The sequence below is a fragment of the Cebus imitator genome, unplaced genomic scaffold (genome assembly GCF_001604975.1).
Source record: "Cebus imitator isolate Cc_AM_T3 unplaced genomic scaffold, Cebus_imitator-1.0 Scaffold676, whole genome shotgun sequence".
Lineage (NCBI taxonomy): Eukaryota > Metazoa > Chordata > Mammalia > Primates > Cebidae > Cebus > Cebus imitator.
In genome coordinates, this window is record NW_016107991.1 from 585,176 (window position 1) to 602,701 (window position 17,526).

Consider the following 17,526-nt stretch of genomic DNA (forward strand, 5'->3'; position numbering starts at 1 on the left):
AAATGTGAGTATTGGATTAAATTTCAGATATTTTAACAATCCTGTTTTTACCAAGGGCCAATTTGGCTATATACTCCGACTCTAAAAATGAGAGTGAAAGCATCTGCTATCAATTTATTTTATTGGAGTATTGGTGTGTTACATTACTAACATACCAGCTATAAAGTTCTCTGGGCTTCTGGAGGACAACAATATAAAAGTATCAAATAGAAATAACATGTCTTATCTAAATAATTACTGTAGAAATATTTTAGACTCATCATGTTCAATCTAAAAAGTCTTAAATGTGCAATTAATCCAGAATTTGTCAAATGTAGAATTTAACTGACTTTTAAATATTGTAGTTCAATTGATATAAAATTGCCTAGAACTAGTATAGACACTACCGCCAAAATACATTTTTACTGAAAGATTTACTCATCATCCATTCATTAGAGTTGAGCTCCCTTAGGGCAAAGACCCTTTACGTTTATTTCTCTGTAACTGTGCTGCCACAGTGGAGTGCTAGAGTATGTCCTTTGTTCGCAGAAGAACTTCTCACATAGTATGGATTATCAGACATGTTTTGTATCACATTAAAAATAGTTTTTAGTATCAAATGAGCTTTTCCTGAAATATTTTAGAATTAATTATACGATTTTTTTTTGGCTTTTGATAGAGTAGAATCATATTCTTGGTCCAATTTTCTCACTGTGAGTTTTATATGAGCTTCCTGCCCTGTCAGTCAGATTGAAGTGATATGATTCTTCTCTTTGTTTTCAAGCAAGTGGTTTGACCCACAAAAGTAGCAAGTTGTCCTATTGATTTATCAACTACATGACTACCAATGGTGTACCTCTCCCCAGGAAGCTTTAACCTTCCCCAGGCCTGACTTATTCCCAGAAATCTATTCTTGCTCTGTTTTCAAAGCAATGACTTATGCTTTAACTTAGTAATGTCACTTAAAATCCAAAAGCAGATATTCATGCATTTATTTAATATATATTCACACTGGCAACAGTATTGGAGACAGTATGAAACCCACAGAGATAGATATAATGGTAAACAAGGCAGGAATACTATATTCCCTTTGAGGAAGTGTAGAGAAGGTAATGATATCTGCAGCTACAGTGTTCCTTAGGACACAGAAGGAATCTGGGAGTGGAACTTGAGAAAGTTCATTGATCTTGCTAATTCTAAGGAAGAATATGCCATTTAGATAGGGGAATATTAGGAAAAGAGAAATTATGGTGTGATAAATTTTTTTCTTAAAATTGTAAACAAGAGTAAGACTTTCTTTCCTTATACAGAGTTATCTGAACATTATCAGAGAGCTCCCAGTCTCTTTGTTTCACTTACTGTAAACACTAAATTTGGGAAAACCAGAAAGTTCTGCCATTATCATAGGTCAACATGGTATGATAGAGCAGCTTTTAAATTTAGATGTCATCACCACATATTCTATGTGACATGTCACTTGTCAGTTTACAGAAGTGATAGTACAGAGCTCTGGTTAAGAGCATGGATCCTAGAGCCAAATTGCCTAGGGTCTAATTCTGACTCTGCCACATATTAGCTGTGTGATTTTAAGTAACTTAACCTTTCTGTATCTATCTTTTCTCATCTCTACGGGGTCATTAATTTTATCTATCTTATAAGGCTGTTGTGGAATTAAAGGAACTATTGGATGTAAAGCATTGAAACAGTGCCAGACACACAGTAGGTGCCATCTAAGTGTGGATCGCTATTTATCTCTCTGAATTCAGACCCACCTGAAGGATAAATTGTCTACCACTTAGAGTTTCTGTTTAAATCAAATTGGCAAATGATTACAAAGTGCTTTATAAAATGTGAAATTCTATGTTGATGGGGGTGTTGGCTGTGGTTGTGGCAGCCTTGGTATTGTTGTAACTATGGTGGTAGTGATACTGATGGTGATGTTTAGTGGTGATGTTGACTGCAGTTATGGTAAGGATGGTGATAACAAGGCTCATGTCTTACTGGACAAATATTTGTAAAGGAGAGCATTACAGGGATATAAAAAGTAAGAGTTCAAATTTTAAATGAGCCAATTAAGAGTTCTCTTTGTGGTAAGTGGGACACCTGGACACATAAACATGTACATGTATATATTTACCTTAGAAATTCCTGAAAATTGTGTTTCAGTGATGCTAATTTCTAAAAATCCCCAAATTTAGTAATTGATGATTTCATCAGATAAACACAAGAAAGAGCAACCAATATCTTATAAAAGACACAGAAATGCTAAATATTAACTCAATCATCTTTTTAATAATTTAAAATAACTGCATTGGGATAGCAATGATGTTTATTGGACTCTGAAAATACACTAAAAATTTACAGACTTGTATACCTAAACAGGTAGGCTTTATGGTTGGTAAATTACATCTCAAGAAAGCTGCTAAACATAGAACAAGATTAAAAGATAGAAAATAAAACAACTGCATTGGAAAAGTTAACAAAGACAGGGCAAATGCAGTTTCTAATCATTTCATCTAGCCAAGTTTTATATTGTCTTATTCAATTAACTTTGCACCAATAATAAAGAAAATTTAGATCTTGTCATTTCTTGCTAAAAGCATAGCTACTGGGTCTTGATTTTTAAAATCTAGTAAGTACAGCAGTTTTTATTTGCTCTTTGAAATAGGTATCCTTTATGAGAATGGGGACTGTATTCTGATTTAAGATGCAAAATGTAAAACCTGCTCAAAATAAAATTTATTATGCTAATTTCATTTAAAGAAGAACAAAACGACTACTTTTATTTAAGTAGCATGACCCCCTCCAGCACTAGCCTTCAACCCTCCTTCTGCTGTTTTAGTAAAGTAAGCATAATAAAAATGCATCACCAACCTTGAAGATACACCTATTTGCAAATTAAATAAGCACAGTTTTATTGTTCTTAACGTGGCAAATGTGAATATTGGCTGCAAAACCCTGAACATGCGCGTATGTCTAATAGTTTATAAATATGCTTGAAGAGAGAAATAGGAAGGAGTCTCTATTAGAATCTTTAATGAGCATGAGGGATTAAGTTATTCGGTATAAATAGACCTCCTCTTATCTCATTTATCAGCTCCTATTTTTAGTGGTACGCTTTGTCCCAATCACCATGATCTGCACATCTGAGTCTGTCAGCATTATCTACATAAAACATCTTTTACCAATGGAGAGGTACCTAAATTTCAACATCGTAATAATGTCTGCCTGGCTTCTGGACAGTGGCTTAGCATAAGTAACCTTTCCCTCCTTTCAACATATTCTCCAGTTGAGCGTTCAAAATCCTTGTGCTGCATTTGCTACCGTAGCCTCCATGCTGGAGAAAAGTGCACTCTTGTGGGGAAACATTAAAACCAGCCAGACTAAGCCCTTCTGCATCATGGAGCTGGTGACAAATCAGGACTGTAGAAATGAAGCAGAGTAAACAATATATATCTGTTTTGGCACTGGATCACCACAGGTGTACAGCGAATATGTTTACTCTCAAGTTTTAGATTGTGAAAAAGGAGTACCTACTCCATTTTCCTTATGTGAACACAAGTTTCATATTTTAATATTACTTGCACATGTACATTTTAGGATAAGAAATTAGGAAAATTAGAAAGGAAGCTCTAGAAAATTATTATATTTATATCATAGGAATAATAAGATCATCCTGGTCACATAGTAACTACTACTTGATTTTTAAATACTACTTTGGTGTATAGAAAAACAAACAAAGAGCATTACATGTGCATTTTTGTAAAGACACATCACCCATAAATATATAAACATAGATAGTAATTGCAGAAAATGTGATCTGACGTTACACAAAACTCAGTGAGTTAATTTTTCAGTCTTTCACTCTACTTCCTGTATCAATGTAACTAGTTTATGTTTGTTTTGGGAGTGAGGTTAAAGGATGAGATCATGGTATGAAATATTTTATTGCTGAGCATGGTTCATTTTTACTTTTGAATAGCAGTTTTATCCCCATGTTTACTGCATATATTATGGATGACCATGTGTTTATGTGTAATTGTATAAAATACTGTTATTTTATAAATATGTGAAATTTTTGGATAAATATGCAACTGTGATTAGTAATCATTTCATAGGTGATTGTTAATGAAATTATTGTTGTTTAAATTAATCATTAGAACAAAGAGGTACCTTTATACAAAAAAGGCTTTAACACAAGAAGACTATTCAAAGTCAAGCAAGCATTAGAATGGAGCACTTTATGCTATTTAAAATATCCACTCAAGATAGTTGTGATAAAATTTGTGTAAGATGAGTCATAATTATATTTTGTCTTGTTTGTTCTTTTAATTCAAAAATGATTTTAAAATTGAAAATCAAAACTTTTAATTACCCAGCTTGTCTAAATAGAAAGACTTTTATCCAGTTATCCTTACTTAGCCAAATAGGCTGTGTGAGACATGATCAGCACAGCTGTGGGAAGATGGAGTTGTTGCTGTCGTCACATCAGAAACTTAATAAATGAAAATCAGCCATAGTCTGTGAGTCGGTAAGTCTGGCACCTTTGGACTCATTACATTCCATTATATACTGCGCTTATTTATTACTTGCCTTTGATCATGAAATCAGAAAATTCCCATTTCCTTAGCAATATACTTAGGTTTCAGAGACTAAATAATCTTAGGTAACATTTTTATTCATAGCTGTAAGCTTGTGATTCACATACAGAAGTTGGCAGGAGGGTCATCGCGGTTACCTGCTCCAACAACTTTATCGATTGATATGTTGGTGGCATCCAATTCCTTGGCAAACTCATGAACAGCTTGGGTAGGGTCTTCGTATGTATGTGGGTCAACGTAAGTCCTGAGGCCTGGAAGTCTTACTGTTTGAGGAAAGAAAGAAAGGCACAGTTGTAGCTAGATTCATAAAAACAATTATAGATCGAATTTTATGACATTATTGGTTAAAAAAATCCCCACCCCAGAAAGGTGCACAACCTTCCGTTTATTCTGTGTTATCACAGAAACTGGCAGTGACATTGGACTAAGCATTGAAAATTTTAAGTTCTTTACGATGAATTATAAAAAGGAACTACAATGAGGAGTTTTCTTCGCAAAAACACCAGAAGGAAAATGGATATTCAAAAAGGGGGATCTTAAGAAGAAAAGTTATTCAGAATTGATTAGACATAGTCATTATTACCAGGAGCAATCGTGGCTGAACACTATCATGCTATTGCATATTTATGATTGCACAAGTGTTATAATAACCAGATATCTATTACAACCCGAGATCGGAAAATAATTCAATACTTTTATAAGGTGGGATAATGGCTACAATTATAGGTAAATTAAAGGATATAAAATGGCATACCTTCTGACACTATACTGCTTATATTAACATTCATAGTCAAAATCTCCCACTGCAATTACAGGCCTACATTAAGCTATTAGCATGCATATACATGTATGTATTCTGTATACACACCAATATAGTATCAGTTAAACCTAATCATATTGTGTAGCTTTACAACATAATTAGAGGCAAAATAAATATTGTCTATGAGTTTAATAATGGCACTAAGGAGCTTAGTTCCAAACATAAGTCATATCTATAATTCATTAAATAAAAATCTCTTTCATACTGTATTTATTCATTAAATTATTCTGATGATAAAAATGTTCATATCCTGTAATTAAAATATTACAGACAACTGATACAGGAGAATCATTTTAGATTTGGTTAAATATTAATAAGATTCTTATAATTTGGAAAAATAACAGTGGAGACAATTTGCTGTTTTCAATAAACTAATTTTCTCTGGACAAAAACCCTGAGTTTTTAAAAAGTGACTCTAAGATCTACTAATGTAAATAAACATGCTCAAACATTAAAGGAAATTGCAATGTAATTTCCATGGTATATCTACTAATACTACTGATTTTGTTTTTAATTTTGGTAACATTGATAGCATTGTTTTAGCACAGAATATGGACACTTAATAGTGAAATCTTTTTTCATTCATTACAATAAATTATTGAGTTTTTTCCTAATATAACAAATGAAATCAGATATTATTGTTTCCAGTAATACTTCATAATAGGAGAATCTCATTGGCAAAGTCGCAATTGAACACTTTGTGTGAACCAATCATTTCTGTAGTTTGTATTAAATAGGTGTGGAGGCTGCAGATGCCAGCAGTTTTTCTGGGAAGCCTCAACACAATGAACATTAGGTCAACAAGTCGAGGATTTCACAGTATGTGTTAACAAATGATCAATTCATCCCACTACAAGACAACTTCATGAAACTCATAGTTATAATGCATTGCAGTGTATGTTCCTGTGAAGCTTTCCTAGAGATTTTGAGTAAAGAAACATCAGTGTAAGAACAAATTGGTTACAGAAGAAACTGGCTGAGAGAGAGGTTAGGTAAAAACTCTATTTTCCTCAGCTATTATTTGGGTGACTTTGACACAGCATAATAGGAAGCAAGGATGACAGTGAGAAGGCACATAGAGAATGCAGAAGAAAAGCTAACACGACTCCCACTTCTGCCTGGTGCTGATACAGCCACAACAAAAGAGCAGCTGCTATGCAGCTTGAGGCGGGGTGTGGATGATGTGAAAAGGCACCATTATCTAGGAAGTCAATATCCACAGAAGTGGCGAAATGCAAGTTTTGTCCCTTGCTTTGGACAAACTCTTGAGGGTCTCTTCAAACCTTTTGAAGAGAGCAATTCCCTTTTAGAGTTTTTCATCTTGAATATCTTGGCAAAAAAGACACGCTAGGGCTCTGAGAAAAAAATCGATGCCAGCAAATGCCTAGCTTGAGAGATCGTTACGTAGTTTCCGCTCAATATTGATAGAGCTCATTGCCCTAATGAATGTTTTCATTGTTAAGAACATGTATTTATGATTATTAATATCATTGAGGTTTTCTAATGGTAGAATTTAAGCTCAGAAATGTCCATTTCTTCGGAGCTCACAGATCAGCTCACATGCTTCTTCCATAAAAGCATAATTCCTTCCTATAAACACAGATGGGAGAGCCACCCTTGAATATAATATTCTGTACTTTATTATTACATTAAAATGACTCCTAACATTGTTAGTACTAAAACCCTTTACCTTTAAAAGAAGAAACTTCTTTAAGATTAAGGAAAACTATCATACTTTTCTAGATGTGGAGTAAGAAAAACTGTAAAAGTAAGTAACCATTATTAAAATATGTTAGGAAATAAAGTCTTGTTGGAAGCTTTTCATTTAGTCAATCTAGTTACATTTTAATATGAAAACTTATATCAGATTGGCCCTATAATGTGTGATTTTTCAGTTTTTATTTGCCCTTACTTTGTAACAGTAATGTAAAGAAATCTAGCAATCCTTTCCAAGGAAATAAAATGAGACTTTAAACATAAGGTAAAATGGAACTGTTTTGTACATAATTACAACTGATTTACCTTGCTGAAGTTAATACAATTAATTTAGGGGAGATTTCTTGGCATCATAACTTACAAAGATTATAAAATGAGTTGTTAGGAACAATGTCTCACATATTTTAAATAAGCATTGGCCTTAAAAAGCCTTGAAATTGTGATTTAGATGTACCCTTCAGGATCAGTTAGCCTGTAGAGAATATATGCATGATTAATACTTATGTGTAATGCTAATATTACTAAATAATCTGAAACTTAAATAATCATTCCCAAACAAAATCAGTCCTATTCATTGCTATTAATTAAAATAAGGTGAATTTCTTTTCCATCCATAAGACATTTGGGGAAAAAAATATCAAACATAAACATATATACCCTCAAGTAAAATAGACTGTGCACTGTGGAAGCATTGGCTGTTGATTTTTAAATGCTGACCCCAGAGATTTCAGGAATCAGGTGATTCAGGCTGCAAGGCACATAATCCCTTCACACCAATAATTAAGGGCAACATACAGAGTAACTGGGCTCTGTCATGAAAACCAGATAATAAACACATGCACACGTGTTAAGCTGTACTACTTTACAGCTCGTTCTGTGCAAACACAATAATTTACATTTCCATTTTACCAGCATGAGTTGCCCTAAGGATAGCAAAGAAGTAAAAAGGCCCAGCCAGAAAGGGCAAGGGGACAGGATCTTAGGAGGTGAAACACATTTCTTTCCTTTTGAAGCAATATTATAGGATTTGTAACAAGGCTGGAGGGAACAGTTCATAGCTAGAGCTTTTTAAAGTAATACCAAATAAATGGTCTGAAATAAACCAGCTGTAGTTTTAAGAGGCAGAAAGTTTATGATATGCATATAAGTTACTTTATGCCTTTGCAGCCAGGATGAAATGCATTTCTTTTTTGTTTTGCCATAAGGATACTGTGCATTTGAAAAAAACTTTCAACAAAATCCACCATAAAAACAATAGCAAAACAGACAGGGACGTTGCAGGAACCTGTTTAATAATTGGCACACAGAAATCTACCAAAACTACAAATTCATAAGACTTACCGTTTCCATAAAAACTTAAAATCAGTACAGTGTTGGTCTAAAGATGATGTTTACAACAACTGTCCAAGTCAAACTAGGGGTGACTTAATCCACAAGAATTCCACTGCTCTAATTTATGTATAGAAATTGTAACACAAGTGTTTTGTGGGCCCATTGAGAAAAAGAAAGACAAGTATCCCGCAACTTGTTCCGGCATTCTTTTTAGACTTCTGAGTTGATCACCTAATTAATCTGAACTGAGACGATACTGATTTTAGGAATGTAGCACCTTGACATTTTTGTGTGAATCATTTTATATACACCTTGTAATGAGATGAACGAAACAATGCTTCTGCAGACTCTTATCCTGCTTTCATCTCATATCAATTTATATTTTGAAAGGAATTATTTTTTGAAGCTACTACATGCTTCCTTGCACGTTAGCAACAGGCAGTCAAGTTTTTTAGTTGAGTTATAACTCTATCATTTTTAGACAATAATTCGATGGCTGATACAAAGTATCATGTTGATTTGCAAATACTTTTAGAAGAAAATAGTGAATACTAAAGAAAGAATTGCTTAAAAGGCTACATTAGTTATAATGAGATTATTTTAGAGCACATGAGCATGAGTATAATCTTTGTACTCATTTCCATGAGAACATGCTATTTAAACCACTGATTAGTAATTGCCACAGTAAGCTGAGCCATAGTTTGGAAAAGCAAAACACCTGGAATGATTCGTTTCACCAGAAAACAACAACAACAACAACAACAAAAACTTTTTGTTAGTTGTAAATACTTTGTTTACTAAATGTGTATTTAAAAAATTAAAAGGATAAAATAAAATGTGAAGAGAAAGTTCTGTCTTTACTACTAGTTGGATATCATGTAACTGCAAAATAAACAGTTTATTTTAAAGACCTTTCCTAGGTTGGTTGATAAAATGGAATAAGGCACTTCACATAAACAGAGGTTGTTTATATTTACTTGGCAGCTAGGAAAGGGAAAAGTCTTCCATTTAGAGTTTAGCAGAGGACTAATAATAAGGAAATTGAAGATACGCTTTGCATTTCAGCCATGCAGAACTGACTACAGTTTCTTCTACCTATCATGTGTGTTATTTGAAAGTAAACCACAGATTACCCTTTATTTTAGCTTAAGTATGCTGAAATGTATACATATAAAAATTACTTAATGCAGAACCATGAATTTCCTTCTTTTTCTAAAGTAGATTTAATGTACTCGGTTTTTCCACAAAACTACTTTTGAAGTCTCTTTGTCAAGAGGAAGTTAACCAATTGTAACTCAGTAACTGCTAAAACTAAAACGGCGAAGCAAAATAAAAAGCCAAGTTGAGAAACTTACAATGCCCATTGCCAAAGTGAAGTCTTTTTTCATCTGCCCCATGTTTTGACTTGTTATAGCCACAGAACCTAGAGGTAAATCAAAGAAAGCAACACATAAGAGGAATATACTTGAAATCGTTATCTATGCTCAAAATGCGCAAACCATAAAAATGAAGCATTTTCCTCAAACAATTAAATGCTTTAGTGAAAGTTTAATAACTTCATATTTTCTAAATCCTCTACAGAAAGCCCCTCTCTCTGGGGACCCTGGAAAGCTGCCTAATGAGGAGATACATAGAGTTGCTCCCCACTGTGCAGACCCTCCAGTTCAGTTTTTATAATGGCCTTAGGATGTGTTTATGGTATTTTTTAACAACTACTTTTAGAAGGAATGAAGGGTAAAGTCTCCATGGGTAATGATCAGTGCTGTGCAGTGTTACCCACGTTCTGGGTGAGAAAGTGTCAAGGAAATCTGGGGTTATTTGAAGAGTGAGAAGATAATTAGAGAAAGAAAGTAAAAAGTAGGAGTAAGGTCAGGAGAGAGAAGGGGAGGGGTGCCCGTTAAAGAGTGGGGACAGGAATTTAATGCAGAGCAGAAAGCCCAGACTAAGGATGGAGACACAAAGAAAAGGAGAGAGGACCTAAAATAAGGGAAAGGCTTTCTTGTTTGTTAGACTATTTTATTGAGCACACTCTTCAAATTTTAATGACAATCAAGGGCAGTAAACAAAGCAATAATGAGAGAAAAGAGTAAAACAGACTGTAAGCTCACCTCCCAATCAAAACATAGATGACAATAGTGAGGAGAATAATTGCTACTGCTGCTGAAATGGCGATCATGACCACTTGGCTACTTTCACCGGAGATGGAGAAAGCTGTGATGTTGAAGACAAAAAATAAGAACAGGTGTTATTGTCATGACTGACACCAACTCGGAACCGCTGATTAATTAAATTATTTGTGTCCTACTTTTACCTGAAATATGGCTTAATGTCTGATACAGTGTTGAAAATATTCTTAGTGTTTAAAAGATATTTCCCATAATTTTGCTTGAAATTTCTACCTAATTAATAAGATTGAATACTCTGTTGCAATGACATCAATCAAACATCATTTAAATGTCTCCTGTGCAAAATATGCTGTACTGAGTTTCTCCGTCCTCAAGGGCAAAATACTTGTTGAATGAACCAGAAGTTATGGAAGAATCTTAGGGAGATGAAGATTTCTCAGCATAAAATTTTAAAAAGCTTTCTAATTAAGCTTACTTTACCTCCAATATCTGTATTCATTTGAAAAGTGATATAATACATGGACCACAACACATACTACCAGCAAACTGTCCTGTTTCCTACCTTATAAATGGCTCCCAAGCTCATTTATTCACCTATAGAAACAGTTGGCAAAAAGGCTCAGGAACCAAATCTTGCCTGTGCCCTGTTTTTGTACAGCTCGTGAGTTTAGAATGGTTTCACATTCCTTTTAACAGTCATAAAAAGTCAAAAAAACGAGATTTCATGACGTGAAAATTCTAAATCAGGAAATTCAAATCTTGCTGTCCATAAATAAAGTTTTATTGGAACATAGCCACAACCAATCATTAATTTGTGTATTGTCTATGACTGATTTGATGCTAGAATGGGCAAGTTGAGTAGCAGCAACAGAGAATGAATGCACATAATGCCTGAAATATATCTGGCCTGTTACATAAAAAAAGTTTACTGACTCTTGACCCAGAACAATGCTTCTCAAACTTTAATGTTCACACAAACCACTCAGGAATCTCTGGGAAAGCAGTTTCTGATTCAGTCAAGCTGGAGTGAGGAATGAGATTGTTCATTTTTTATGAACACACAGGCAGTGTTGATGACGTTGAGCACCACACCACAACATTTTGAGGATCAAGAATCTACACCATAAATATAAAATAACTTTCTCTTCTCTACCTCCTAATCATTCTGCATCCAATTAATCACCAAACACTCTTAAATATCCTAGTTTAAGTCTTCATTTATCTTCCGGATTATAATTAGAAATTCCTAAATTTGGTCTCCATTGGTATACTTTTCACATCTTTTATCTTTTAGAATATTCCTTTTAAACCAGAAATTTCACCATGTCATTCCTATGCATAAAATTTTTGCATAGGAAAATTTTGGTGGTCCATCACTTTCAGGATAAAATGCAAATTTTATAGCAGAGCGTGTAAAAACCATTTAGGATCTGTTTCATGTTTAAATCTCCAGCCATGCCTCCTACAACTCCATAAGCATCCTAATCTCTAGGTTTTGTAAAATACACGCAATTTTCCTGGAACAGCCTCTTTTATGCTCCTGTTTGCACATGTTGTCCTTGCCCTAAATGCTGATTAAACACATGAACACATCAGGACTCAAAAGAAGAGCAGATCTTAGTTATCTGAATACTATCACCTCTCCGGGAACCAACATGGCATCTTCAGCCTGAACAAATTTAAGTTTGGAATATTTTCTCTAAAATATGTGGTCTTAGGGATCATTAAATAATGCAAGAAAAGAAACATGACAGGTTATTAGGAGTTTCCTGTGACTAGCATCTGAAGAAAAGTGCTCAGAGTGTGGCAGGATGGCACACTCATAATATAAACTGTTGCAAGCCCTTTATTCTTTACCACCAGCAAACTGTTGTTTATACCACTGTGGCAGTCACAGGAGTGCTTGCTCAGATGTTCCTGCTGCAAAAAGTGCAGAGAGCAGACAGCCTCCAGCTGCTGCACCTTCAGGATCCACTACAGCCTTCAAGCACAGGTTATGCTCCCCTCAGTGACTTAACAGTACTGGCAAAGAACTACTGGAGCCTAACCATCCCTCCCCAGTGCAACACTGCTCAAATGGGTGATCTGTACTCTGAAGCTCCCCATTTGCTTGACTGAGACCTCAGAGCTGCACTGCTGTCTGGGGCTTCCCCTCCTCAACCCATTCTTTTTTCCCTCCTTCTCTTTACAAATGACAGACCTCCATCTCAGTCTGAGGCTCTGCTTGCCTGGCTCAGCTCCATCTGCCTTTTATCCTTCACACGTATTTCTCCTATAAAGCTCTTATAGTTCCATTTCCGTACCTGCTTCCCAGAGCATCTGACTGATGCATCCCTATCCATTGGCTATCGATCTGCCAATGGTTTGTGAAATAGCTTAACCCAATATTTCAAAAATGCTCCATAAACATATAGTGATGAGTTGAGCTCAGGCTTTACAGTTTGCACACTGTAATAATTTTTAGGAAGTACTATGGTATGAATTTTCTGGTTATTTTGATTAGCCAGCTTATAAAATAAAGCTCAGTGAAACTGGGAAGGAAAATATGATAGGAGAAAGAATAATTCTCTATTTCTTTTCCTGTTGAAAACAAAGTTAAACTAGGATTTCTCTACAGTTTTTTCTATCTCTAAAAATATACGACTTTCAGAGACTAAATCACATAACTAAATCAGATCATTTTTCCTGCAAAAATTAGTAAATAATGTGAATGAATAATAGTGATGAGTTGCATAGGTGTCTAATAATTTAAAATAATTGGTAGCTATTACATTTCTTAGAAATTCAATTTGATTTTTTTTCTGTTCCCTCTGTTTCCAGTCATTTGCATTTTACCTCATCCTACACAGAGTGCTGGCTTTCTCTCTCAAAAGAAGGATTTGGGGCTCATTCTTTTGAGTCAGAACTCCTGCATATATACTTATGTGCTGTGTGGCAGAATTAAGTTGTTTGAGAACTAAATGAGTTAATACTAGTAAAACACTTACAGTAGTGCCAAGCATATATTAAGTGTTCATTAAATGTTACAAATTTTTATATAATTTCCCTGATGAAAATGTTGCAAAAGTACTCTATTTCCTACAAAATTATAGATGATGAATGTCTAATTTTTATGCAGAAATATCTCTGTTTAATGATTTCATTCTCCTTTTGTCAGGCTTCCTTTATATCCTCTAATAATAGGGTCCAAGAGAGTAAGATTGCAGCACATTGACTCTTTAAAAACAACAAATAATGAGGGTGTAAGGCATTCAGGAGTGCTAATTTAATTATCCCTTGGGTTGCCTTCTTCATAATCATATCCAATGAAGTCCTCTGATTTTGAAATTCAACTTTATTCCATAGATTGTTACTCTGGAAATTCTTCAGATGTTCAAATTACGGACTATTTGTTTAACTACAGCACACATGCAGTGAGTGCCTGCTGTCTGAGGCTATATGAGGTAATATTTTAAGCACTTGACAAATAGTAATGCAGTTAATCAACAGTAAAACCTCAAGAGTTATTCACATGATCTTCCCCAGTTTCCAGATAGTAAAACTAAGACGTGGAGACTTGAAATGACTTGTCAAGATCACGCTAATAATGCTCCTCTGCTCTAACGTATTTGCTCTTAACTCACACTTTATCCCTGGCTTTCTTGTGCACAAAGCACACACCATAGCTTAAGTTTTTCCCAACTGAGGGTTTCTAAACAGTTGGACTACCTGCTTTTCCAAACATGACTTAATGTCTGTACTTCTCATATTGGTGGCACTGACTTCATGCTAGGAAAACCGTCTCACTGTTTTGTGTTATACTCCATGCTTTCTATGGTATCTCAGTGTGGTTTTGATTTGCATTTCTCTAATGACCAGTGATGATGAGCTTTCTTTGATTTGTTTGTTGGCTGCATAAATGTCTTCTTTTAAGAAGTTTCTGTTAATATCCTTTGCCCACTTTTTGATGGAGTTGTTTTTTTCTTGTAAATTTGTTTAAGTTCTTTTTTTTCATGTGTAATACTTGCATTGGTTCAACACTTCAAAACTTGGTGATTCTAGGTTTGTTGCTCCACTGACTAGATATGCAAACTTAAAAAAAAAAAAACCACATAAGCTCTGTATCTTAGGTGACGTATACAAGGAAATAATAGTATCTGAATGGCTTATAGAACAGAATCAAATGAAATGTTTATCATCCTGCTTTATATACTGTCACATAGAAACATGGATTCTGGAATCAACGTATCCCTTGCCAATTGTGTGACTTTGGAAAACTTCCATAGCCTCTCTATGTCTCAGTTTCTTCATCTGTAAAATGAAGATGATAATAAATATAAAGTACTGACATACAAAAATAAGATATTTTAGAGCACTTAGAAAAAAATATGTGGTCTACTCTGCCTCCATCTCTTCTCTATAAAGTTCAGAAAGTATTATCTAGATTCTAGCTCAAAATACATTGTGTTCTACTAAGAAATATGCATACATGTCATGAATGAGAATTCTTATGTAATTCAAAAATTAACACCGGTTGGGTGCAGTGGCTCACGACTATAATTCCAGTACTTTTGCAGGCCGAGGCAGTTGAATTACTTGATGTCAGTTGTTCGAGATCAGCCTGGTCAACATGGGGAAACCCCCATCTCTACTAAAAATAAAAAAAATTAGCTGGGTGTTGTGGCACACGCATGTTATACCAGCTGCAGAATCACTTGAATCTGGGAGACAGATCTTGTAGTGAGCCGAGATCACACCAATGCACTCCAGCCTCAGTAACAGAGCAAGACTCAGTCTCAAAAAGAGTAAATAAATACATAAATTAAATAAAATTAAATTAAAACTAGAGAAAAAATGAAACTGTTGAATGCAAACATAATTCTTTTGCCTATTTTTAAAAAAATCAACATATAAAAAATAAGATTCTTATTAAATACTTAAAGTATTTAGGAATGTGTCATTTTGGTTAAAAAAAATAGTAGTAATGAGACAAAAAAAATGTTTGTCTTTTACCTCCTAAGACAAGAGGAATTTTTTTTTTTCATTTATATTTAAAACCTGGAAAAGTTTTGGTGAAATAGCAAAAGTAAACTAACTTTTCTAAAGAAATTAAAATGTGTAGCTCATAGTTTTTAAATAAATGAGGAAGGAGAAAAAAGCTCATTTTTTTTCATGGTTTTTCCTCTTCTCTCTCAGTCAATGGAAGCATTTCTAATACAAAAGTTACTTGGGAAAAATCCCAAGACCCTGCAGTTTTCAAATGAGATATTTCTTAAACCTCAGACACCAAAGCCGCATTAGAAGTTTATGCATAAATGCTACCACAGCAATATCTGTGATAAATCTGGAATTATATTAGAATTTTAAAATATATTGTTTTTGCAAATTTACTTATCAGAGAGGGTTAAGTGTTAAGATCATGTAAGATTAGAGAGATGTTCCCAAACACGAATAAAAAGTGTTTATCTAATAGTGATCTGAGCCTTTGCCTCATAATATGCCTGATTTCCACCACAGGATGCAATAAAATTTGCTTTTGCTACTTCTATTATTTCGGATCTTTCCTGATAAATCAAATATAGATTTTGTTATTTCAAATATTCATATAAGTCCAGCACTTTGGAAGGCTGAGGCAGGTGGATCACCCTGAGGTCAGGAGTTAGAGACCAGCCTGACCAATATGGCGAAACCCCATCTCTAAAAAAAATACCAAAAAAAAAAAAAGGAGAGAAAAAAAATTAGCTGGAGTTGGTGGCGTGCGGCTGTAGTCACAGCTACTCAGGAGGTCAAGACAGGAGAATTGCTTGAATCTGAGAGGCAGAGGTTGCAGTGAGCTCAGATCCTGCTATTGCACTCCAGCTTGGGCAACAGAGCAGGACTGTCTCAAAAAAAAATTTTTTTTGAGAAAATTTAATCTGTAATCATTTCAAAAATAGAAACTTTCTTTGTACCAATCAGCATTTGCAAAAAGTCTTAGAAGTACTAGTGTTAAGCTACACTTATATTTTATATTGAGTTATCTACAATTTTTAATTTGTTTTAAACCTTGTTGGCACTTGCATTTCCATACTATTTCATGTATTGTTTCTAATATCCTCTGAGAGTGATTTCTCCATACTCATTTTATCGTGACTATGACAAGAGGCCTTTAAGAATAGATTTATGTATTTGAGGATGGCAGCTTTCCTTTGAGTAGAATTGTCATGGTTCAGCTGAGAGCAGATGATTTCTAAAAACATTAGCATCTCAATACCTGGCGTAATTTACAGCTCCTTATTGTAAGCAGTGTTTCTAATTATCTGACAGAAAGTATGCCGTAAAATATGTATTTCAACATGAGTAAACTTGATGGAGTAAATACTATATAACTAGAATGATTTTTATATTTTTAGGTCAATCCTGAATGTTTTTTTCAGTTATCAAATTTGGACACAAAAATACACCAATAACAATGAGATTTTATGTCAGAAACAAATTGTCTAGAAGATGGGAACTACAGGTGTCAGGGAAAAAAGGGCAGATGGGAATGGTCAGAAGATGATGATGCTTCTCTCAACAGAGTGTTGAGCACCATCAGACCCTTCCTGGATAACCTATTTCTAAAGGGTGTGCATCTTTGCTTATCTTTCTAAGCTATTTTACAACAGTGAATTTAAGTTTTAGACAACCAATAGTTATATATATATATATATATATATATATATAATTTTTCCTTTAATAATTAAAACAACACTTATTTACTAGAAATACAACTGGTTTGTGCCCTGTAGGAAAGATGACCTCAATCATTACATTTATTACCCCAACTGGATATTAACCAGTTTGGAATATATTAACACATTTTTAACATATTATGACTGCTCAAACACAGGCACACAAACACACAAACACACACACACACACACACACACACACACACAGTTATGTATCTGTTCTTCAAGTTTTTCTTAGAACAGGTTTTAATCTCTCACTA

At 34.3% G+C, this 17,526-nt stretch overlaps 1 protein-coding gene across 2 annotated transcripts in view; it reads right to left on the bottom strand.

Moving 5' to 3' along the window:
- Nucleotides 1-17,526, bottom strand: part of LOC108296006 (ephrin type-A receptor 3) — a 123,985-nt gene that overhangs the window by 56,634 nt on the left and 49,825 nt on the right. For both annotated transcript variants that reach the window (XM_017518384.2, XM_017518383.2), the window contains exons 5-7: nucleotides 10,557-10,659; nucleotides 9,804-9,871; nucleotides 4,718-4,843 (exon numbers count right to left, since the gene is read on the bottom strand). In XM_017518384.2, coding sequence (XP_017373873.1) covers nucleotides 4,718-4,843; nucleotides 9,804-9,871; nucleotides 10,557-10,659 — 297 coding nt within the window. The remainder of the gene's footprint in view (nucleotides 1-4,717; nucleotides 4,844-9,803; nucleotides 9,872-10,556; nucleotides 10,660-17,526) is intronic.